This window comes from Notothenia rossii (assembly GCF_949606895.1).
Source record: "Notothenia rossii genome assembly, chromosome: 6".
Lineage (NCBI taxonomy): Eukaryota > Metazoa > Chordata > Actinopteri > Perciformes > Nototheniidae > Notothenia > Notothenia rossii.
Window position 1 is genome coordinate 87,095,040 of NC_136909.1, and position 25,478 is coordinate 87,120,517.

The following is a 25,478-nucleotide window of genomic DNA, read 5'->3' on the forward strand; positions in this document are numbered from 1 at the left end:
TTTATTGTAGAGATCACTTACAGTATCTTCTTGATTTTTTATATTCTATATTTCTATCATTGACCTTCTACTTTCCCCCTATGAAAGTATGTACTCTTAATATTTTTTTAATCAAATATAACATAAAAACAATAATTCAGTAACGTGTTTTAACCACTAGGCGGCGCACACAAGGTACACACAGCTATAATAACTTTGTATTATTAGTGTAGGACACTTATGCATGTACAACATCTGAAGATGTGTAGTTTTATTCATGTTTTCACATAATTTTATAGCATATTGCTATACTATTTCAGACTCAGTATTTACATTCTTATATTCAAAGAAAATCAAAGTCCTTTTATATCAGCTGTGCACCGTTATGGTGTAAATATAACCTATCTATGAATTAGATCAAATATAAAAGTCAGCCGAATGAAGGTTGATACTGCAAGGAGACGTATTGTGTGAAGAGAAATTGAAGATGTTGTTTAATTGTTGATATATTTATGATCCACGTTAAGTATTCAGTTTCGGCGGCATTTCTTCCAGTTTGTCCAAAGGTCTTCTCATCAGGGCTCTATAAATAAAGAACTACGGCAGATCTGTAATATGTAATGCAGCCGGACCGTGTATTACAATGCCGTTATGTGATGACTTTCAAAGAGAAAAGCAAGAACACTCGGAATTGACTATTATTTTATTATTTTAAAATGTTTTCGGGATTTCATATCATATAAACACCAAATCCCAGCATGCATTGCGGCTAAAACATCCAATCAGCGTTCTTAAACCATAGCTGAGGATCTTGGGTAATCGCTAGAAATGCCTACGTCTGTTTCCGGTTATTTTTATTTTTGAAATTCAGTTCCTGACGGACGCAAACAAAGCCAGAGATTATGGAATTAAACCAATAAATAAAAGCAAGGATAATTGTGTGTTATTGGTGAGTAAATAACAGTGTGTTATTTAGAAAAGAATAACAAATTAAAAGAAAAAAAGATTTAAGAAATACAGATTTCAGTGTTCTGAGGCTCTGAGCCCCATTTATTTTCCTCACAGACGGAAACAAAAGTCAGAAATTATAAGATTTAAAATAAAAGCAATAATCGTGGCTTGATATTGAGTAAGAACATGTTTTTATGAACCACACAGCTTCCGGTCTTCCACGACCCGACCGGAGAAAAAGACGTGCTGCAGGCACAAAATACACTACCAGTAGAAATACATTGCTTTTAAAATCGTTCTGTGTGACACGAAAAAAAGGGGAAAATCTTGTTAGTGAACACGAATCAATAGATTAAAAATCGTGTTGGTGAACACGAAATGCCATGAGATTGGGTTGCTATATCGTATAAGGCTTCGCCCTCCAAGGAAATCCCGGCGGGTTGAGAGCAGCGTTGGTGTGTGTGTGGGCTGAGTTAACTGCCTCTGTGTTCTTTTAATTGGCTGCAGAGACAGAAAAGAGGTGCTTCACAACCCCATTACAATCCAATTATTCTTGGCATTTTTCAAAAACAATGTCAGCGATTTGACTCAAACGTTTCCCTCACAGGAGAGCCGCCATTTTTCTCTCTGTTGAAAACCAAATTGTGCTATCCATCACGAGTACATGCCACTTCTGCCATAGCGGAGAGCAACATTATACTAACGGGGCAGAGAGATATTTGGATAAAGCACCCTTCAAAGGAATCCTTTTTTCATGCATCTGTCATTTATATGGTGTCCGACAGCGTAACGCGCTGCAACGATCAAAAACTCTTCCGTCAGGAGAAACGTGCTACAGTTTCAGAAAAGATACAGATATAAAAACACAAATGTTCAGCATTTAGAAAACATTCAGCAACTTGAGGAAACATGCGCAGCTTTTACTAAAAGCTGCAGAAACCAAACGCTGCAAGAAGCTCAAAAAACAACGGAGACCAAGGGACACTAAAGAGTGACGCACACAGCTGGGAGACCAGGGGACACTAAAGAGTGACGCACACAGCTGGGAGACTAGGGGACACTAAAGAGTGACACACACAGCTGGAGACCAGTGGACACTAAAGAGTGACGGACACAGCTGCGAGACCAGGGGACACTAAAGAGTGACACACACAGCTGGAGACCAGGGGAGACTAAAGAGTGACGCACACAGCTGGGAGACCAGGGGAGACTAAAGAGTGACACACACAGCTGGGAGACCAGGGGACACTAAAGAGTGACGCACACAGCTGGAGACCAGGGGAGACTAAAGAGTGACGCACACAGCTTGGAGACCAGGGGAGACTAAAGAGTGACGCACACAGCTGGGAGACCAGGGAAGACTAAAGAGTAACGCACACAGCTGGGGGACCAGGGGACACTAAAGACTGACGCACACAGCTGGGACAGTTTGGTGACTGTCTCTCTCAGAGTTAGTAATCTCATAACTTTAATTGTTTGTCAGAATGTCTGAAATGACAGGTTAGCTACGTTAGCTAGCTAGCTCACAGCAGATCTGCAGTAACATCAGAAGGAGTCATGTGACCACATTGTTAAAATAAGACCATAAAACATTTTAGGGAAGTTTCCAACAACAGAGACAGTTGTCCAGCTTTATAATCCTTAACTGATCAGGTCTCTCTTGAGAATGAGACCCTGTATCTCAATGAGATTGTACCTGTATAAATAAAGGCTGAATAAAATGTTTTTTAAAATGTGTTATTATTATGTTGGAATAACCTGTCTTTAAAGTAAGAACCAATGTGTGCAGAGAGAAAGCCGCTGGGATTCCCCTCTGTTTATTGTGCAACACCACATGTGTCTTATTCTCTGCTGCTTTCCTTGCCTTTTTACTGCCATGCAGTTCATGGTAAACACATTATTCACACTCAAAGCTTGGTGTGTGTGTTGCGTTACAACCTGTTAGAGTAGCAGCATTACTCCTGTTTACATACGGATAACGTGACACCGCCAAGAATGGTATCATCTCTTCTGTTCACAAACACATTTGATCCTGTGAGCACAGCACAGTGAGACTTAGTCTAACCAGTCGGACTGCTTACTGTCAGTGAGGCGAGGACAAACACACACACACACACACACACACACACACACACACACACACACACACACACACACACACACACACACACACACACACACACACACACACACACACACACACACACACACACACACACACACACACACACACTCAGACGCAGGATAGGAAGCGCCTTCACTTCACTTCGTCTGATGGACGCTGAAGTTGATGAAGCTCAGACGACGCTGCTACTGATGAATCTCACGGCTAACAGTTCAGTAAGTAGAGCTGTGATTGGTTGACGTTGTTGATTGTTGTGGTCTCAGAAACGCTTGAGTTGATGAACGTGTGATTGTCTAAAGCTGGGAAACAAGATGGCCTCCTAGCTGTGAGAGCAGAGAGAGAGTGCAGGTTAGTTTAAAGAGTTCCCTGTGAGGAGGAAGAGGAGTTCAGACTGATGGGGGTCAGTCTGTCAGGACGGCTACTGATGTGGAGGGGGATGCAACATAGGGCACTAGGACCCAGCAGCCATCAGAGAGCTCACCTGGGCCTTTGCTCCTGAAACACCTGAGAGACTCTGGCTGCGTGTCATTGGTCGATCAACACGCCCTCCTGACCCCCCCTCAGGAACTCTGATCTAAAGTCTAAACAGTGAAATTCAAACGTCTTAATGCAGTATTCTCACCTTGTTACATGTGTCCAGATAATGAAGAAGTGTACTTGTAGTATAGTCTGTAGTGTAGTCTACACAGTCATTTAACTGGAACTGTTTCACTACTTTTGCTGATATATTTTAACATATTTCTAAGTTATTTATTTTTCACAGAGCACATTAAGGTTTTAGTTTCTGATGAAACTGTGAGGGACTCTTTCTCTATTGTAGTCTTCCCTTCAGGTGTTCTGTGTTAAAGCTGAGCAGGACGGAAGCCATTTTGTTTCTTAGTCTTCACTATAAAAAAATAAAACTCAAGTCCAAACACGTCAGCAAACCAAAAGAAAAGGTGTGTTCAATTCAGTCGGGAAGCTCAAATATGTGCCAAAAATAAAACCTCAAGGTGTGTTCACCTTAGTCAGATCTGGAACGAAGGAAAACCAGTTTACAAACCGGTGAATGGAGGACCTCCAGTGGTCACTCTGAGGAACTGGGGTTACGTACTGTAACCAAGCTTCTATGAGTATAGGCGCAGCCCTCTAAGGCTATCGCTATTGGGTAATCCCCACTGCACGTGTGCAGCACTGACAGACTTAATCCACGCCCACCTATGACGTGGCCCCCACCTACGGACTCACTTCCGTATAAATAGGAAGTAGTCCCTACAATCTGCTCCCACACAAACAGCTTTTCTTCAGCTATTCGCGGAGCCAGTGGGGCCCGAACCTTAGAGGGCTGCGCCTATACTCATAGAAGCTGGGTTACATTACGTAACCCCAGTTCTATATCCAACCCAGTCTCATGGCATTTCGTGTTCACCAACACGATTTCCCCCTTTTTTTCGTGTTGCACATCACGATTTTAAAAGCAATGTATTTCTACTGGTAATGTATTTTGTGCCTGCAGCACGTCTTTTTCTCCGGTCGGGTCGTGGAAGACCGGAAGCTGTGTGGTTCATAAAAACATGTTCTTACTCAATATCAAGCCACAATTATTGCTTTTATTTTAAATCGTATAATTTCGGACTTTTGTTGCCGTCTGTGAGGAAAATAAATGGGGCTCAGAGCCTCAGAATACTGAAATCTGTATTTTTAAATCTTTTTTTTCTTCTAATTTGTTATTCTTTTCAAAATAACACACTGTTATTTACTCACCAATAACACACAATTATCCTTGCTTTTATTTATTGGTTTAATTCCATAATCTCTGGCTTTTTTGGTGTCCGTCAGGAACTGAATTTCAAAATAAAAATAACCGGAAACAGACGTAGGAGTTTAGGATGGCCGAAGACACTACACTACCCATAATTCCCAGCTATCGTTTAGGACTACAGTCCCCGTGATTAATCTTCAAGCGCTGGGATTGGATGTTGGAGTGGCATTGCGCCAAGGTTACGCCGAGCTTCAAACAGCTGTTTGAAATGGAACGAAACCACGCCAGACTATCCAAAACTGGAATCGAACGCCCCCCCAGAACTACACATGCTGGCTATTGTGTTTCGCAAAATGTTCCATGGGACGTCTCTACTGAACGTTTTCGTTTTTCCCACAATTAGAAGTTGCCAGTATTAAACACATTGGTGTTATCAAATGTAAAACATATAATTAATAAATGGGTGGAAATCGCTTGTGTCCATAATGCGCAGCATTAATATATACCCACATGACAGCTCATTGTTACTTTGTAATTCTACTCCACAATTCAGAGGTTAACCTGATTGCCAAGTGCCAACAATCAGGAGAGATATTTGATAGTTGGTGCTTGAGAAGACTAAACATTTATCTGCAATTGACATGAATGGAAACGAGTAATAAAGTATATTCATTACTCGTTATTCTCTACTAATAGTTCATTAAAGACTGTATAATGGCTATTTTGCACATCCCTTTCAAGATTTCAAGATTTTCAAAGGTTATTGACATATCATATACAAAACTATGGTGTATGCAATGAATGAAAATCTTGGGTCACAGGTTCCTCAACAGCACATTACAAGACATCTATCAATATGTGTTTGTACCTCCACCATTAAACTGTCATATTCTGCCCATTTCTTATTCTATCTACTTAAGAGTATAATTAATGTGTATAATATCAGATAAAATAAGTGCTAACATAGTTAACATTGCAGGAAAGCAATATATTAGACGTTAAGTACTTTGTCAGGCTTAATATTTATCTGTAGATACCCCCAAAGCTTTTTTCTTATTTAAAAGAGGACCTTAACCTAAAGTATTATTTAATGTTTTAATAAAGGTTAATTAGTTTGTCTGTTTTGCTCATCCTCCTATTAATATCTTTGTACATCCAGCTCTAAACTGTTTTATTGTAGAGATCACTTACAGTATCTTCTTGATTTTTTATATTCTATATTTCTATCATTGACCTTCTACTTTCCCCCTATGAAAGTATGTACTCTTAATATTTTTTTAATCAAATATAACATAAAAACAATAATTCAATAACGTGCTTTAACCACTAGGCGGCGCACACAAGGTACACACAGCTATAATAACTTTGTATTATTAGTGTAGGACACTTATGTATGTACAACATCTGAAGATGTGTAGTTTTATTCATGTTTTCACATAATTTTATAGCATATTGCTAAACTATTTCAGACTCAGTATTTACATTCTTATATTCAAAGAAAATCAAAGTCCTTTTATATCAGCTGTGCACCGTTATGGTGTAAATATAACCTATCTAAGAATTAGATCAAATGTAAGAGTCAGCCGAATGAAGGTTGATACTGCAAGGAGACGTATTGTGTGAAGAGAAATTGAAGATGTTGTTTAATTGTTGATATATTTATGATCCACGTTAAGTATTCAGTTTCGGCGGCATTTCTTCCAGTTTGTCCAAAGGTCTTCTCATCAGGGCTCTATAAATAAAGAACTACGGCAGATCTGTAATATCTAATGCAGCCGGACCGGGTATTACAATGCCGTTATGTGATGACTTTCAAAGAGAAAAGCAAAAACACTCGGAATTAAGTATTATTTTATTCTTTTAAAATGTTTTCCGGATTTCATATCATATAAACACCAAATTCCAGCATACATTGCGGCTAAAACATCCAATCAGCGAGCTTAAACCATAGCTGAGGATCTTGGGTAATCGCTCGAAATGCCTACGTCTGTTTCCGGTTATTTTTATTTTGAAATTCAGTTCCTGAAGGACGCAAACAAAGCCAGAGATTATGGAATTAAACCAATAAATAAAAGCAAGGATAATTGTGTGTTATTGGTGAGTAAATAACAGTGTGTTATTTTGAAAAGAATAATAAATTAGAAGGAAAAAAAGATTTAAAAAATACAGATTTCAGTATTCTGAGGCTCTGAGCCCCATTTATTTTCCTCACAGACGGAAACAAAAGTCCAAAATTATACGATTTAAAATAAAAGCAATAATCGTGGCTTGATATTGGGTAAGAACATGTTTTTATGAACCCCACAGCTTCCGGTCTTCCACCACCCGACCGGAGAAAAAGACGTGTTGCAGGCACGAAACACATTACTAGTAGAAATACATTGCTTTTAAAATCGTGCTGTGCAACACGAAAAAAAGGGGAAAATCTTGTTAGTGAACACGAATCAATAGATTAAAAATCGTGTTGGTGAACACGAAATGCCATGAGACTGGGTTGCTATATCGTATAAGGCTTCGCCCTCTAAGGCTATCGCTATTGGGTTAAGGGCGAAGCAGGATGTAGTCCACGCCCCATTGGTCCGTCCGTTACCAGAAGCACAAAAACACACCTACTCAATTAATAACCCATGCGTAATGGAGCATCACATTTCCAGGGAATATAGCATTTTAAAAAATGAATATTCTCCATACGGGAAAAAAGGTAGGCTAAATAGGCTACCTGTCATTATAAAAAGTAGAGACCAAAGTCCCACTTGTTAAAACGATCAAAGACGGGGAAAAGGTCAGCTCTCTAAGTGCCGACAGGCAGGAGAGAGAGCACGCAGTTGAGTCCCCGACATTACTCACTCTGACAGGACACTCAGTAATGAGTGTGTCAGAGAGGAATGGGAGACATCCCTCAAATACAACGAATAAAAGAACAGGGGAAAGACCAAGATGCAGCAGTGCAAATGTCTTCCACTGTCATTCCTCCGTGCAACGCCGTGGTGGAGGAAATTCCTCTGGTGCTGTGCGCTTTGATGTTCTCCGGGGGATCCACCCCAGAGAAGACGCCTGTGACAAAGGATATCAATAGGCAGGGCGGAGTCCGCTCCGCCACCTTGTTGGCCACAGCGGAGAGGCTGTGGTTATGGGCTTCAGAGGTGGTGTTATGTCTGGGAGCCCTCCATATCCCGGGACTGGAGAACAGAGGGGCCGACCTCATGTTGAGGGGCGGCTCCCTGCCAGGCGAATGGACGCTTCACCCAGAGGTGGTGAAGCAGATCTGGGCCCAGTTCGGGAGAGCGGAAGTGGATCTGTTTGCCAGCCGGTGCAACAACCACTGTACCCTGTGGTTCTCCATGGCCCTGAGCGACGACCCGCCTTTAGGGGTGGACGCGTTTCCACACGAGACATGGCCAAGGCCACCGCTGTGTCTCATTCTCCCTCTCCTGGGGGGAGTGAGGCGAGAACGTCTGTCAGTCATCCTAGTGGCGCCGGATTGCGTCGGGGCGCCATGGTACTCAGAGATGACACAGATGAAGGTGGGCCAGTCCTGGGCAATTCCCCAGTTCTGGGGGGCGATGTCTCAAGAGGCAGGTGCAATCGGGGCGTTACCCACTCAGGGCCGTCCTCCCCAGGCTTGGCTCCTGAGAGGGACATGCTGAGACAGGGTGGATTGTCTGACAGCGTTATTCAGTCTATCAAGGCAGCTAGAGCAGGATCCACCACAGCCTGTTACAGGCCGAAGTGGCTGGGATTCCAGCGATGGTGTGAGGAGCGAGAATAGAGCCCCTATCTTGTGAGTTGGGCTCTATTTTGTCCTTTTCACAGTTATTGGTGGACAGAGGACTTGCTCATTCCACTGTAGAGTGTATGCAGCAGCCATCTTGTCCTGCCATGAGGGATTCAACGGCAGGTCGGCCTTTTCTCATCCACTGATGTTGCGGTTTTTACAGGGGGTCAGGAGGCTGCGCCCAGTAGTGCGCGCCTCCACCCCGCAGTGGGACCTGCCGCTGATGCTCGAGGCTCTGGTCACAGAGCCATTTGAGCCTCTGGAGCTCTCCTCCCTGAAAGCACTGTTATGGAAGACAGCGTTGCTACTTGCCTTAACGTCAGCCAAGAGATTGTCCGAGTTAACCGCTCTGTCGGTTCACCCGAGCTGTTTACTGATTCTGGGTGACCGGGGCAGGGCGACACTCAGACCGAACCCCTCCTTTGTGCCAAAGAGCCTAAGGAGTGCGTTCAGGTCGAGGGCTATTCAGTTAGGGGGGATTTAGTCTTCCACCCCATGGTGGGGCCAGGGAAGCTAAATTACAACTCCTCTACCCGGTGCGCGCGTTAGCATGTTATGTAGAGCGCGCAGCTACCCTGAGACGCACTGAACAGCTGTTGTGTGCTTCGGGGGCGGGGTGACTGGAAAAGCTCTGTCCAAGAAACGCCTGGCAGGCTGGCTTTGCGGAGGCATTGCACACTTCTACGAGCAGGCAGGGAGAGCCTGTCCCACGGGGGTCCGTGCGCACTCCACACGAGCTGGGGCTGCGTTGACAGCTTTATTCAACGGTGTGAGTGTGGAGGATATATGCACGGCGGCGTCTTGGTCAACGCCAGGTCCCTTCATAAAGTTTTATCTCTTGGATATGTCTGGCTCTTTCTCAGCGTCTGTGCTTGCTGGGGCAACACAGGACTGGTGAGGAGGGGGGGTCTGTGGGTCAGTTGGCATCTGACCCCTCCCCGGGCATAAATGAGCTTACGTTTCTCCGGACTCCTGGAGGGTCGCGGGGTGACTTAATGCGCTTTGGGCCCTTACAGGGCTAAAGGGCTCCCTTCGCCTGCCTGGGGGCAGGAGGGGGAGAGCCCTCCATACCATAGTCCGTACACACTCTGCACGGGGTCAGTGTCTGAGTGTGGGGACATAGGGGGCACTTGCGCTCTCCCCGTGCTCTTTAGGGACTCAGGAGAGAGGGTGCATAGTGAACCAATACAGCTGCGGACTTTCCCTGTCTGCCTATAAGCGGACGCAGGGGAGCCCTCAGCACTGTTATCGAGCACACTTGTATGCGAGGTAAGCGCGTCAGGGTGTGCTCTATCGGCCGCAGCCTGGACTTCTCCATGGTTACAACCGAGGGAGAGGTGAGTGAGGCGCAGCGGCTGCTAAAGCCGGTCAGGGACAGTGAGGTGGAACGGTGTGCTGAACGACAGTGCGTGCATACATCAGGGCTCCGCCCACTGTACCCATAGAGTCCAGTAGAGGGCGGAGCCTGTCAGAGATATAACGCCGGGTTACGTATTGTAACCCTTGTTATATTAACACAGGCGGAGCCCTCTACCTTGGGGCACTGTCTGTCCTATACCGCTCGCTGAAGAGTGGTGTAGGATGGTGGTCAGGAGGCGAGGCCTCCTTTTATATGGAAGTGAGATGCGCACGCATTCAGGTAGGCCCGCCCCGGGACCGGCTACGTCTATAGAAATCTCAGTAGGTGAATGCTTGCATGATAAGGTAGTACCCATAGAGTCCAGTAGAGGGCGGAGCCTGTGTTAATATAACAAGGGTTACAATACGTAACCCGGCGTTTCAGGTCCTCTATTCAACACTTAACTAAAGTACAAGGCTAAACATTAAAATACACTTAAAGTACAAAAGTAAAAGTACTCATTCTGCAGATCTGCATAGAAAGGCAAAGAATAATCCACATGAAGGATATTCCTGAAGTCTTCAAACCGTCCTGAAGACCACAGAGCATTGAGAGGGTCTTTAAGATGCTGCAGCTCACAGAGCCAACAACATGGAAACTGTCTCTTGAGTGTTTTAGTTTGGAGGTGTGTGAGCTCTGTGTCCTGATGAGATAATGTGTGGTTCTCCAGCAGGTGGTTGTGTGTGTGTGAAGGTGTGAGCTCTGCTATGAATCCCTGTGAGGACACTGAACCCGCTCTGAGTGGGGACCCTGAATGCCTCACCAAAGCTCAGAGGTGAGATGAAGACCTCTGACTGTCCTCTTCTCCAGAGCTCAGCAGGCATAATTCACACTCAAAGCTGTGCGTGTGTGTGTGTGTTTGTGTTTTTTTGTGTGTGTGTGTGTGTGTGTGTGTGTGTGTGTGTGTGTGTGTGTGTGTGTGTGTGTGTGTGTGTGTGTGTGTGTGTGTGTGTGTGTGTGTGTGTGTGTTTGTGCGCGTGTGTGTGTGTGTGTGTGTGTGTTGAAGCCCAGAGCAGCAGCATGGACCTGGACCTGGTCCTGGACCTAGATGTAGTCGATGTGTAGGCCTAAGAAGTAATGCCTATATTGCATAAAGTATTATTTATTCAAATAGTTTTACCCAATCAAATGAATTGGCATTCCTGTACATTATTGATCAGGAGGGTGAGGGAGAGCGTGAGCAACCATTTTGTTTCATCTTGCTTTTTTTATTTTATTTGAATCTTTGGTAAACAAGTTACATTTATTTATATATAGATATTTGAACAATGGCGAGGCCAACGGCGTATGAATGAGTGGGAATGTAATATATGTGAAAGTGCTTTAGGACTTTCATAAATCCAGAATGATTTAATTGAATAATCATTTCCTTAACTCCATGACCCCCATATATTTTGACGTGATTGTTTTGAACAGTTTGGCCATAGTTGTTGTGAATAACTGTCACCTGGAGATCAGTACAATAGTAACCTTGAGGAGGAACCTTGAGTGTGTTCAGGCTACAAGCCTTTCCTGTTTCTCATGTTTCAGGAGGAAGCTGGAGGAACCTGAACCCAGCTGTGTCTCCATGAAGAGTGACTGGTCTATGGCGAAACCTATTGTCTTCAAAGGAGAACAACACTCTGTTGATGAAAGGTGAGGATTTCAAATGTAAACAGAGCAAGTTATAAAAATACAAATATTTATAATAATTTAGTTTATTTAAAGAACGCTTTTCAAGTTGTTAACCGCCTTCGTGATACCTTCTACTGTGGTTTTAGGTCAGAGTTGACTCACAGTTCTCTTCTTCCCCTCCCCGTCCCATATATGTCTTTATTAGCCCCCTGAGACAGATGTAAATTGTGTGATATTGGGCTATATAGATAAACTATGATTGATGGAAACTTATTGAATAAATAGAGATTGTAATGATAAATATTAAAGCTGATAAATTGGTGCCCCGTGTGAGGCCCAGACAAACCTGAGGACTTATGTACAACACTCCTTTCTCCTGTTGCTCACACAAGATCCTGATCCACTTTTGAGGAACTCTGAAGCATTTCAATACCAACCTGCTTTGATTTAAAGTCCATAGCTAGACATGTATACTGTATATATATATATATATATATATATATATATATATACGTAAGCAATTTTTGATAGGAACACAGGTTGGAATCTTGTTTCATTTAATCTTTAATTTCTATTCAACTGATCAGCTTTTTATTTTTGGTTAAAAAGCTTGGTATCTTCCTACACCTTAAATATCCCAACTCTTAAATATATGAGGGATAAGCATGTGATGTGAATGGGTATTCATTCTGTAGCAAAGTTGATATCAATGAATCAACAGAGGAAGTTAAAGTCAGAGTTGTCAGCGCTTCCCATCAGGTGACAATCGACCCTCTCTAACATTACAATAAACCCCAGATCAACCTCTTCTCATTCTGATTCCCATTTCTTCTGATGATGACCCTCTAAGGTCATGATGAAGGCCAGTGGGTAGAGTTTGTCTCCTGCCATGATGCCTCCTGCAAACTGACTGGTTAAGCCGAACTGTGAGCTGAAAGCTGCATTAACCCCATTGGGATGAGAAGGCGTAGTAAAATGTTCTGCTACAGGAAGTCAAGTTGAGTGGACATCATGTGACTTCATTATATCAGCAGCAGTAGAAAACATGTTGTTACTGAAGAACAGAGACTTCTTATTGAAGCTGAGGGAGGGACTATGATTACGTGAGAAGCCATTCGGCCGTTCACTGAAACAACCGATCGAGTAAAGTACAGTATTTATTGAGCTTTGTATTGTATATCTTCCAGGAGGCAACATGTCACGGTGTTTCCTCAGTCGGCTTGTTTTTTGATTGTATTTTCAAAAAGTTCTTTAATGTTTGAATGTTGATGGTCACACTGGTAGATGTAGTCGATGTGTAGGCCTAAGAAGTAATGCCTATATTGTATAAAGTATTATTTATTCAAATAGTTTTACCCAATCACATGAATTGGCATTCCTATCAATTATTGAATTATTCGTTTCGTCTTCCTTTCTTTTATTTTTTTTAATCTTTGGTAATGAAGTTACATTTATTTATATATAGATATTTGAACAATGGCGTGGCCAACGGCGTATGAATGTGTGGGAATGTAATATATGTGAAAGTGCTTTAGGACTTTCCTAAATCCTGAATGATGTAATTGAATAATTATTTCCTTAACTCCGTGACTCCAGGAAAATACATTTTGACCTGATTGTTTTGAACAGTTTGGCCATAGTTGTTGTGAATAACTGTCACCTGGAGATCAGTAGAATAGTAACCTTGAGGAGGAACCTTGAGTGTGTTCAGGCTACAAGCCTTTCCTGTTTCTCATGTTTCAGGAGGAAGCTGGAGGAACCTGAACCCAGCTGTGTCTCCATGAAGAGTGACTGGTCTATGGCGAAACCTATTTTCTTCAAAGGAGAACAACACTCTGTTGATGAAAGGTGAGGATTTCAAATGTAAACAGAGCAAGGTATAATAATACAAATATTTATAATAATTTAGTTTATTTAAAGAACGCTTTTCAAGTTGTTAACCGCCTTCGTGATACCTTCTACTGTGGTTTTAGGTCAGAGTTGAGTCACAGTTCTCTTCTTCCCCTCCCCGTCCCATATATATCTTTATTAGCCCCCTGAGACAGATGTAAATTGTGTGATATTGGGCTATATAGATAAACTATGATTGATTGAAACTTATTCAATAAATAGAAATTGTAATGATAAATATTAAAGCGGATAAATTGGTGCCCCGTGTGAGGCCCAGACAAACCTGAGGACTTATGTACAACACTCCTTTCTCCTGTTGCTCACACAGGATCTTGATCCACTTTTGAGGAACTCTGAAGCATTTCAATACCAACCTGCTTTGATTTAAAGTCCATAGCTAGACATGTATACTGTATATATACTGTATATTTAAGCAATAGCTCACGACAGGCCGTGGTATATGCTCATTATATCACAGCTAATGGGCGTGGTTCGGCCCGACGCGAAGCGGAGGGTCGACAACCCCCTTAGCTGTGATATAATGAGCATATACCACGGCCTGAAGTGAGCTATTGCTTTTATAAAACGGTTACCAAGTGTGGCAATATGAAAGAAAAATATACACTCTAATTTAAATATTTTTTATTAGTAAATAATGATGTTCAAAATAAAATAGTCCCTCCGTTGCCTTCTGCACAAAACATAGTGCAAGGTGGTTGCTATGCAACAACACTAACAGCTAGCGAACATATTAGACAGAGAGCGTTGATCCATTATTTGGCTATTTATTTACATTAATGTGTATGTTGCTGTTTATTGTGCATCCACTGAAAAACTGTCCAGCATCAGTAGCATGGCTTACGTGGTCACTTGTATAGGTTGAGGTTGTTCGAGGCTGTTGCTTGGCGTGGCGAGAATATTGCTCCACTTTCTCCGGTCCCCGAGATTGGGCTTCCAGTAGCTCTGGAGAGAGCTTTCGCACCTGTGGCCATTAACGGTCATCATTTATCTGCTTAGTTTCAAGACCCGCATCAGAAAGCTTTTGAATGGTGCTACTTTTCCAGTTGGTCTGACCTGCTCTTCACGTAGCTCTGCATGTCGTAGTTTAGGTGCTTTTTTTTTTTCTGGAGATAGGCACTGCTCAATCCACTCCTCCATAGTAAGACCCCCCCGGAGGTCGAAGTTAATCTTAAATGTTTCCATCTTATGCTTTGTAAGTTTGTTTCGTAACGGAAGAAATGTAAATATATTTATAAAACTGACAAGTCAAATCAAGCAATCTGATTGGTCGATAGCGTTTTTGCGGACCTCTTTGATTACAGATTTGAAAACATCGTTGCTTGCTTTAAAAGTAGCACAATTCATTATGTTAAACCTTCAAAAGTATCTAGATATCCCTGCCCTAATGCCAAAGGAACTGCACACTGAATATGTTTTGCCGTTTGATGTCTATGTCTGGACCGCTGCGTCAAAAAGGAGGGCTTCTGCCCCGTTACTTCTCCGCTGCTTTCTTGTTCCAGTATACTGTTTTTCTCAGACGCGGAGGGATACTGACTTGTTTTGAAAAGTACATTACCGTGGTATACGCTCAGTATATCACGTCTAAGAACCAATCAGATTGCTTGATTTGACATGTCCGTTTTATATATATATATATATATATATATATATATATATATATATATATATATAAATATACGTAAGCAATTTGTGATAGGAACACAGGTTGGAATCTTGGTTTGGTATCTTCCTACACCTTAAATATCCCAACTCTTAAATATATGAGGGATAAGCATGTGATGTGAATGGGTATTCATTCTGAAGCAAAGTTGATATCAATGAATCAACTGAGGAAGTTAAAGTCAGAGTTGTCAGCGCTTCCAATTAGGTGACAATCGACCCTCTCTAACATTACAATAAAACCCTTTAAGGTCATGATGAAGGCCAGTGGGTAGAGATTGTCTCCTGCCATGATGCCTCCTGCAAACTGAGTGGTATAGCATTAACCCCATTGGGCTTAGAAGGCGTAGTAAAATGTTCTGCTCCAGGAAGTCTCTTCAAGGACCTTTACCGTGTGTGTGTCTCTGTATGGACGGAGATAATGTGAGTTATCTCTTCATGATTCCTCACAGAGAGGACCAGCAGAGCTCAGAGGTTCCCAGAGGTCAGTCTGCCCAGCAGCATCAGACACAGCTGGACTCCACATTTATGGTCTGTACATGAACTACAGCTACTTCACATCTGTTCTGCTCACAGTCAACTCCATGATGCACTTTGTAGATCAGTGGAGGGTCAGTCTGTCCAACATGGATCTGATGTTTGGTGACTTTAGTTTGATTGTGTTGTTCATGTATTCTGTTCCAGCTGCTGGAGAACAACATCATCACTTTTGTGAAGAACGAGCTGAAGAAGATCCAGGAGGCTCTGAGTTCAGATTACCCAGAATGCTTAGAGAGTCAGAGGGAGGATGAGGAGGTGCTGGACGGTGAGGATGAAGAGCAGAGGAGGAGCAGCAGAGAGGCATTTCTGAACATCACACTGCACTTCCTGAGGAGCATGGAGCAGGAGGAGCTGGCTGACCGTCTGCAGAGCAGTAAGAGGGTTTCTATAGAGATTTAACAAGCTGGATAAATGTTGACTAAAGTCTCAAGAGATGGAACAAAGTATATTCAGATCCTCATTCTTTAAGGATCTATTTGACTCATTGATCTGATTTGTTGTGTTTTCATTCAGGAAGTCGTTCTGGAGTGTGTCAGCGTGAACTCAAGTCTAACCTGCAGGAGAGGTTCCAGTGTGTGTTTGAGGGCATTGCTAAAGCAGGAAACCCAACCCTTCTGAACCAGATCTACACAGAGCTCTACATCACAGAGGGGGGGTCTGCAGAGGTCAATGATGAACATGAGGTCAGACAGATTGAAACAGCATCCAGGAAACCAGACAGACCAGAAACAACCATCAGACAAGAAGACCTCTTTAAAGCCTCACCTGGAAGAGATGCACCAATCAGAGCAGTGCTGACAAAGGGCGTGGCTGGCATTGGGAAAACAGTCTTAACACAGAAGTTCACTCTGGACTGGGCTGAAGGCAAAGCCAACCAGGACATCCAGTTCATATTTCCATTCACCTTCAGAGAGCTGAATGTGGTGAGAGAGAACAAGTACAGCTTGGTGGAACTTGTTCATCACTTCTTCTCTGAAACCAGAGACGCAGGAATCTGCAGGTTTGATCAGTTCCCGGTTGTGTTCCTCTTTGACGGTCTGGATGAGAGTCGACTTCCTCTGGACTTCCTGAACACTGAGATCCTGACTGATGTCACAAAGTCCACCTCAGTGGATGTGCTGCTGACAAACCTCATCAGGGGGAAGCTGCTTCCCTCTGCTCGCCTCTGGATAACCACACGACCTGCAGCAGCCAATCAGATCCCTCCTGAGTGTGTGGACATGGTGACAGAGGTCCGAGGGTTCACTGACCCACAGAAGGAGGAGTACTTCAGGAAGAGGTTCAGAGATCAGGAGCAGGCCGGCACCATCATCTCCCACATCAAGACCTCACGAAGCCTCCACATCATGTGCCACATCCCAGTCTTTTGCTGGATCTCTGCTTCAGTTCTGGAGGAGGTGTTGGAAACCAGAGAGGGAGGAGAGCTGCCCAAGACCCTGACTGAGATGTACATCCACTTCCTGGTGGTTCAGTCCAAAGTGAAGAACATCAAGTATGATGGAGGAGCTGAGACAGATCCACACTGGAGTCCAGAGAGCAGGAAGATGATGAAGGCTCTGGGGAAACTGGCTTTTGAGCAGCTGCAGAAAGGCAACCTGATCTTCTATGATTCCGACCTGACAGAGTGTGGCATCGATATCAGAGCAGCCTCAGTGTACTCAGGAGTGTTCACACAGGTCTTTAGAGAGGAGAGAGGACTGTACCAGAGGGACCAGGTGTTCTGCTTCGTCCATCTGAGCATTCAGGAGTTTCTGGCTGCTCTTCATGTCCATCTGACCTTCATCACCTCTGGAGTCAACCTGCTGTCAGAAGAACCAACAACCTCCAGGCTGCCTAAAGTCTTCAGAGCCAAACCTAAACTGACACATCTCTACCAGAGTGCTGTGGACCAGGCCTTACAGAGTCCAAACGGACACCTGGACTTGTTCCTCCGCTTCCTCCTAGGTCTTTCACTGCAGACCAATCAGAAACTCCTACGTGGTCTGCTGACAAAAACAGGAAGTAGCTCAGAGACCAATCAGGAAACCGTCCAGTACATCAAGAAGAAGATGGATGAGGGTCTGTCTCCAGAGAGAAGCCTCAACCTGTTCCACTGTCTGAATGAACTGAATGATGGTTCTCTAGTGGAGCAGATCCAACAGTCCCTGAGTTCAGGAAGTCTCTCCACAGATAATCTGTCTCCTTCTCAGTGGTCAGCTCTGGTCTTTATCTTACTGTCATCAGAAGAAGATCTGGACGTGTTTGACCTGAAGAAATACTCTGCTTCAGAGAAGGCTCTTCTGAGGCTGCTGCCAGTGGTCAAAGCCTCCAGGAAGGCTCTGTGAGTACAGAAACATTCAAACATCATGACTTCAATATTATGCTCATCTTTTTAAAATATTGTTTGTACTTTCTTTATCAGACTGAGTGGCTGTAAGCTGTCAAAGAGAAGCTGTGCAGCTCTGTCCTCAGTCCTCAGCTCCCAGTCCTCTAGTCTGAGAGATCTGGACCTGAGTAACAACGACCTGCAGGATTCAGGAGTGAAGCTGCTGTCTGCTGGACTGGAGAGTCCTCACTGTGCTCTGGAGACTCTCAGGTCAGGGTTCATCAACATGTTAAACTTATAGCCAGTTAAATTGCGATGTACATTAATGATGGATACACTCATAACCTTTTGTTGCATCTGCTTCAATAACATTTGTTATTGTTTTTTGACTCACTCTTGTTTGAACTTTTGTGTGTGTGTGTGTGTGTGTGTGTGTGTGTGTGTGTGTGTGTGTGTGTGTGTGTGTGTGTGTGTGTGTGTGTGTGTGTGTGTGTGTGTGTGTGTGTGTGTGTGTGTGTGTGTGTGTGTGTGTGTGTGTGTGTGTGTGTGTGTGTGTGTGTGTGTGTGTGTGTGTGTGTGTGTGTGTGTGTGTGTGTGTGTCTGTGTTCAGGCTGTCAGGCTGTCTGGTCTCAAAGGAAGGCTGTGTTTCTCTGGCTTCAGCTCTGAGATCCAACCCCTCCCATCTGAGAGAGCTGGACCTGAGCTACAATCATCCAAGAGACTCAGGAGAGAAACTGCTGTCTGCTGGACTGGAGGATCCTCTCTGGAGACTGGACACTCTCAGGTATAAAGATTATATTATATATAATAAGAAAAATTAAATGTACTCCAACACACAAATCACAGGATACTGAAGCCATTCTGTTCATATTATCACAATCAGACACAGGCAGGATCATTATTTGATCTTATTTTCAGATAAATTAGGGAAAATAATGAGCTGTAGTAATTGTCTAAAACAAGAAGCTCCACTGATCTAAAGGTAAATTAGCGCTGATTAACCCTTAAGAGTTCCAAGGTACATTTTTCAGCCATTCAGGTTTTTATTTTCAAGCTGTGTTGAATGAATATCCAATCCAATCTATTTGATCTCTATAGCACATTTAAAAACAAGTTGAACAAGTGCTGTACATCAACAACTGTATAAAAACATAGTATACATAAAAAACAGGCAGGACATGAAACAAATGTAAAACACGAGACAATGAAACCAGATCAGAAGCCACAGACTGAGAAACTCTCCTACATGACTTGAAAACAATACAAAACAGTAAAAACCCACATTTAAAAGCACAAGTGTCACCTGGCCTGTAAAAGCCAGGGAAAAGAAGTGGGTTTTTAAACGAGATTTAAAAACAGGCAGAGTTGGAGCAAGTCTAACCTGGAGGGGCAATTTGTTCCATAACTTTGGAGCTGCAACAGCAAAGGCTCTGTCTCCTCGCTGCTTCAACCTCGATGTAGGGACGACCAGAAGGAGTCTGTCAGCAGACCTCAGTGACCGTGTGTGGGTGTGTGTGGTTTTAAAAGATTTGCCAGGTACGGTGGGGCTAAACCGTTTAGGGCTTTGTATGCGAACAATAACATTTTAAATTGTATTCTAGAACTGACTGGTAGCCAGTGTAACGAGGCAAGTACAGGCGTAATATGTTCACGCCTGCCTGTCCTTGTAAGGAGGCGTGCAGCAGCATTCTGGACCAGCTGTAGGCGACAGGGAAGCCTTGGTCACTCCAATGTACAGAGCATTGCAGTAATCCAGTTTAGTGGATATAAAATAATGTATTACTTTCTCAAAGTCATGAAAAGAAAGGAAAGGCTTGACCTTTGCTAAAAGTCTTAGCTGAAAGAAGCTGGATTTGACCACAGAGTTAATCTGTTTGTCTAGTTTAAAATCACGATCAACCCGTACACCCAGGTTTGTGACAATGGGTTTCACATATGGGACAAGAGAATCCAGCCCAGGCGGGGCATTGGGACCACCACTGGGTCCAAATATTATCACCTCGGTCTTTTTTTAATTGAATTTAAAAAAAGTTCAAGGCCATCCAGGCTCTGATTTCCTTCAGACAGTCAGAGAGACGTTGCTGAGGGTTTGGGTCATTTATTTTCAGGGGCATGTAGATTTGCGAGTCCATCCATCTTCTCCCGCTTATCCGTGGTCGGGTCGCGGAGGTATCAGTTCCAGCAGAGAGCCCCAAACTGTCCTTTCCCTGGCCACATCAACCAGCTCTGACTGGGGGGTCCCAAGGCGCTCCCAGGCCAGCCAAGAGATATAATCCCTCCACCTGGTCTATGGTCTACCCCTTGGTCTCTTCCCAGCTGGACGTGCCTGGAACACCTCCCTAGGGAGGCGCCCAGGTGGCATCCTAACAAAGTGGCATCCTAACTAGGTGCCCGAACCACCTCAACTGGCTCCTTTTGACGTGAAGGAGGAGCGGTTCAACTCCGAGTCCCTCCCTGATGACTGAACTTCTCACCTTATCCCTAAGGGAGACACCAGCCACCCTGCGGAGAAAACCCATCTCGGCCACTTGTACCCGCGATCTCGTTCTTTGGGTCATGACCCATCCTTCATGACCATAGGTGAGGGTAGGAAGGGAAATGTCCCGGTAGACAGAGAGCTTTGCGTTCTGGCTCAGCTCCCTTTTCGTCACAACGGTAATGATTTGCGACTCATCTGCGTACAAATGAAATGAGACGCCATCTTTTTCAATGATAGCGCCCAGGGGGAGCAGGTACAGGGAAAATAAAATCGGCCCAAGAATGGAGCCTTGGGGTCCCCCGTACGGGAGAGGAGCAGAGGAGGAAGTACATTCATCAAGATTTACATTCAAACTTATTTCAGACGGATACGACTTAAACCCGTCCTGGGGCCTCATTTCTAAAGGGATATACGCTCAAAAAATGCCGTACGGCAGTTTCTACGCAATGTTTGCGATTTAAAAAATACTAACTTGACTGGAAAACGTGCGGTCCTCCACGCAAACTCTAACCCATGCGTACGCACTAAGCACAAAACGGGAGACACAAGAAACTGCGACACCGTCGCCAGAAGGAAGAATGGAGAGAAATATGTGGAAATAATACCATAAATAAAATGTTACCTCTCATTTATCATATAAGAAGAATTCATTTTCAAACATTGATTAAAGCCAATCTTTAAATGATTTAACAAACGCCTGTTTGAGACTCCTCAGTGCACACAAAAACATAACTGGGAAAAATAAAGAAATACGGATATGTTATTTAAAACCACCTCGAGTATGTTGTGTTCATGTTAAGAAATGTTTTCTCATAAATGATGCGGTAAGCAGGACGACAGAATTACGTCTAAACTGACGCAGTTTTGCATTTCTATAGGTTGTAGATACGAGCATGGTTTTATATACTCTCATGTTTAATCATGTTTTATGCCGTTTGCCAAGACTTGATAAGTCGCTCGTAAAACACAGGAGGTATGGAAACTAAGAGCACCATATGTTGTAAATTGAACAGCTAATATAACAACACATTGTATTTCCTTTAACTGGTGGATTATGGATATAGAGTTGCTGATCGACAGCTGATCGACAGCTGGGACACAAACCACCAAATACAAAAACATAATTCAGATCCAGTCGTCATGACTCCACTCCGGAGGGATTCCCCGATCATTTCTTACAGTTTCTCATCAAGGGGGGGTCTCCAGTCCGCGGTACAAACACACTGCCTGAGGAAGGCTATGTGTATTTTGTTTGTCATTAATCTTTTCCGGACCACTTATTTATTTATTTTGGTGACGATCCGACCTCCATGCTGCTACTCTGGTTCAAACTGCATCCACCAAACAATATGATTTATCTCCACCTCCCAAAATAACCAGAATCTGACACGGTGTGACCAACACACTCTCACTCCATAAACGTACAGGAGCAACGTTTGGTCAGGGTCCCGTGGCGTGCAGTTGGGACGCTCCTAGGCTCCTTCAGCTTCATAAAGGGACGCAAATAGCTTTCAACTGATTGCAATGTATTCCCATCTGCGGTGGGATTTGACGCTCATGCAAGCAGGGCATTCGTTTGTGTCGGCTGCCCTTAAAGGCAATGTGAGCGTCCATTCCCATTGGATAACGGAGAATTGTACACCCGGAAGTAAGTACTCCCCTTACTGTCGATTGATTTGACAGTAATATCTGCACTACTCATCGACTAAAAAACACCAGATTATCCTTGTTAATTACACAACATTGATTGGTTTAAATTGTGTACAATACTTTTGTATTTTTCCCCTTCGATTCGGAGAAACAAATATTTTTTCGGAGTAAAGGATGGCAGAAGACACTACACTACCCAGAATCCCCAGCTGTCGTTTAGGACTACGCCATCTGCTCTGTTTGACAAACCCTGTGATTAGTTCTCCAGCTCTGTGATTGGTTGACCTCCAACTGCATTCCATTAATTCCAGTGGCTGGCGTCTATGTCACGTGAAATATTATCGTCTGATTAATAATAGGAGCTCTGTTTGAACATGTAGGTTCATTTGTGGAGAATAACAAAGCTCTGAGTTTGAGAGTGATGTAATGTCCATGTTTCCATGCTGCTCTGACGCCCCCCCCCCTTCTTTCAGGATGGAGCCTGCTGGAGTCCGATGGTTGAGACCCGGTCTGAGGAAGTGTGAGTGTGGTTTAATTTGATTCATGAAAACAAAGCAGCGACCATCTTCAAATGTAACCTTCATCATCAAAGTGTCAATAAATGAACAGCTGATAGATGAATAACTGCTGCTGTTACTCTCCTCAGATTCCTGTGAACTCTCACTCGACACAAACACAGCACAGAGGAACCTCAAACTGTCTGAGGACAACAGGAAGGTGACACGTGTGGAGGAGAAGCAGCCATATCCTTATCATCCAGAGAGGTTTGATATCTGGTGTCAGCTGATGTGTAGAGAAGCTCTGACTGGTCTCTGTTACTGGGAGGTCGAGTGGAGAGGAGAGGTTTCTATATCAGTGACTTACAGAGGAATCAGGAGGAGAGGAGAGAGAGAGGACTGTTTGTTTGGATGGAATGATCAGTCCTGGAGTCTGAGCTGCTCTGGTGGTCGTTACTCTGTCTATCACAATAACACAGAAACACACACCTCCTCCTCCTCCTCCTCCCCCTCCTCCTCCTCCTCCTCCTCCTCCTCCTCCTCCTCCTCCTCCTCTGGTAGAGTAGCAGTGTATCTGGATCATCCTGCTGGCTCTCTCTCCTTCTACAGAGTCTCCTCTGACACACTGATCCACCTCCACACCTTCAGAACCACATTCACTGAACCTCTTTATGCTGGCTTTGGGTTCTGGTTCAGCTCTGGTTCCTCATTGTCTCTGGTTCCTCTGTAGGAGGAAGAGTCTCCTCCTGTTCCAGAGACTTCCTCCCTGCTGCCCAGAGAGTTCAGTCTGTTCAGGATCAATGAATAAAGGAAGTCTATACAGTTGAAACGTCGGCTATAGTTAATGCTCTACAGAACATAGAGCAAAATCATCTTAAAAAGGTCGTAGTACGTTCAGATTCCCCGTCAACATCTGTGTCATTACAGTCCATGTCATCCCAAAAGAGAGCAGATATACTTTATGAAATATATGAATCATTATACAAACGACATCATGCAGAAAGAGGAATCAGAGTTATTTGTATTCCAGCTCTTAAAAGCATTGAAGGAAATTAAACGACCGACTCTCTGGCAAAACAAGCCCGGAAGCAGAGAGAACAAAAGAGTTTTAGTTTAAAACAATTAAACTAAAACAATTGTAATGGAAACTTCTGAAGCAATTGGAAACAGGACTCAGAGAGACACAAGGAGAGCTGGAACTCTGATGGCAAACAATGACGGTTTATTCTGAGCTTCAGACGGAGAATTCACAAGACATGTCATGAGCCACGAGTTGACACAGCTTGAGATGCCAAATCAATTCTGAGGGTTCTCCTCTCTGGTAGGAGGTTTCAACTAGTTTGCTGAGTGTAATCAACATTCTTCATTAGAGACCAAACAGCTGAGGACACTGAATGGGTTAAGGCTAGAGGATCGTACACCTCGGGGTCATCTGCACCCCGAGAAGGAAGTGTTCCAGGTGTCCCACAACAATAAAGTATCTCTGACCGAGAGTTGCCCGGTCACAAACTGGTAACAACAACACAATGCTACCCAAGGCTGAGCATCTGTGTCAGAGGGCGAAGGAGGACATGCAGGGCAAATTATTCCCTGACAGTAATAATACGGAAGAATAAAATGTAAGCAATGCAAAAGCAGTGGGATGAAGGGAGAAAAGGACGACATTGCTTAAGTCGGAGGATCTAAACACGGTAGAGCAAATGATCATTTGAAGACTGAGATTAGGGCACACAGGATTAAATCAAACAATGCAGTTGATTGAGAAACATCCATCAGGATCATGTGAATGTGGTTTAGATGAGGGAACAGTGGAACATGTAATCCATCATCAGCTAAACAAGACACACAGAGAGACACTCAAGAGACAATGTGGGGTGGGTTTGTTCAATCTCAAGAACCTCTTTAGTGTTGAGGAGGATCAATATAAAGTGTCATTTGAGTATTTAAGAAAAACTGGATCGATGAAGAGTTTGTAGTTTTCTGTTTTTCGTCATGGTCATTGCTTTGTCCCTGATCTCTGGTCCTCTCTCCTTCAGTAGGTGGCGGTAATGCACCTTAAACTTTTAACAAAAAGAAGAAGAAGATAACTTGATGATAGATATAGGTTTTGAAATATAAATGTTGAACATAAATGGTCAAATAATTAAAAGTAATTGTTAAAATTCACTGATAGGTTCAGAAATGACGTGTAAATGTAAGCTTTATTTTTCTATCAATTTATTTATGCTCTGTAAACAGTACCGGCTATTTCTATAATTTGTTATCGTCACCTTGTTTAAAAAGTATACTGCTAGCTTTTTTAATCAGTGTCTTTATTATTAATCATATTTGTATGTAAAGTTGATTGTTTTCACTTTTCCTGCACTAACCTTCTGCTGTTCTGCCTTTTCTGGACAAATAAAGGAATTCTGATTCTGAAAATATTTTGTATTTCTTTTGCTCAATTTCAGTAAATATTGAACTAGAAAAAGATTCAATAACTGCGCTGTAATCCAGGAGAGGGCTACAAAAAGTCACTTTACACAAGCACACAGATAAAAAAGAACAGCTTCCCCGTACAGACGTATGAGTGTAGAACTGTAGAGCTCATCACTTCTGTCACTTCTGTATAAATCACAAAGTTCAAACATTAAATCAAAAATAGTAATTTTTAATATATTGTTTATTTCATTTACTGAGATCTTAAACCTTATTTAAACATGAAGTACATAAGCAGTGGAATAATAGGATGTATCTAGGTCATTAAACTCAGTTTAATTGAAGAGGTTGAATTGATGAGACCTTAGAGCGTATTGCACCTAAATAAATAATTAAAATGAATGGCAATGGAGGTCCACTCTAGGGAGACGTCCG

The 25,478-nt window shown here is 43.2% G+C and overlaps 1 protein-coding gene across 1 annotated transcript; it reads left to right on the forward strand.

Annotated features, from left to right (window-relative positions):
- The first annotated feature begins 10,669 nt into the window (after positions 1-10,669).
- On the forward strand, positions 10,670-25,046 carry LOC307044224 (NLR family CARD domain-containing protein 3-like). The gene is made up of 10 exons (XM_079689306.1): positions 10,670-10,745; positions 11,501-11,605; positions 13,328-13,432; positions 15,607-15,685; positions 15,839-16,067; positions 16,208-18,014; positions 18,096-18,269; positions 18,610-18,783; positions 22,602-22,648; positions 22,775-25,046. The coding sequence occupies exons 1-10, from the start codon at positions 10,678-10,680 to the stop codon at positions 23,353-23,355; spliced, it is 3,369 nt and encodes a 1,122-aa protein (XP_079545432.1). The 5' UTR covers positions 10,670-10,677; the 3' UTR covers positions 23,356-25,046.
- The last annotated feature ends 432 nt before the right edge of the window (positions 25,047-25,478 follow it).

Excerpts from the sequence above, each read along its gene's own strand:
- LOC307044224 (XM_079689306.1), top strand. The coding sequence starts at position 10,678 with ATGAATCCCTGTGAGGACACTGAACCCGCTCTGAGTGGGGACCCTGAA. Across the intron at positions 10,746-11,500 it reads TGCCTCACCAAAGCTCAGAG|GAGGAAGCTGGAGGAACCTG; the intron begins GTGAGATGAAGA and ends CTCATGTTTCAG. Across the intron at positions 16,068-16,207 it reads GGCTGACCGTCTGCAGAGCA|GAAGTCGTTCTGGAGTGTGT; the intron begins GTAAGAGGGTTT and ends GTTTTCATTCAG.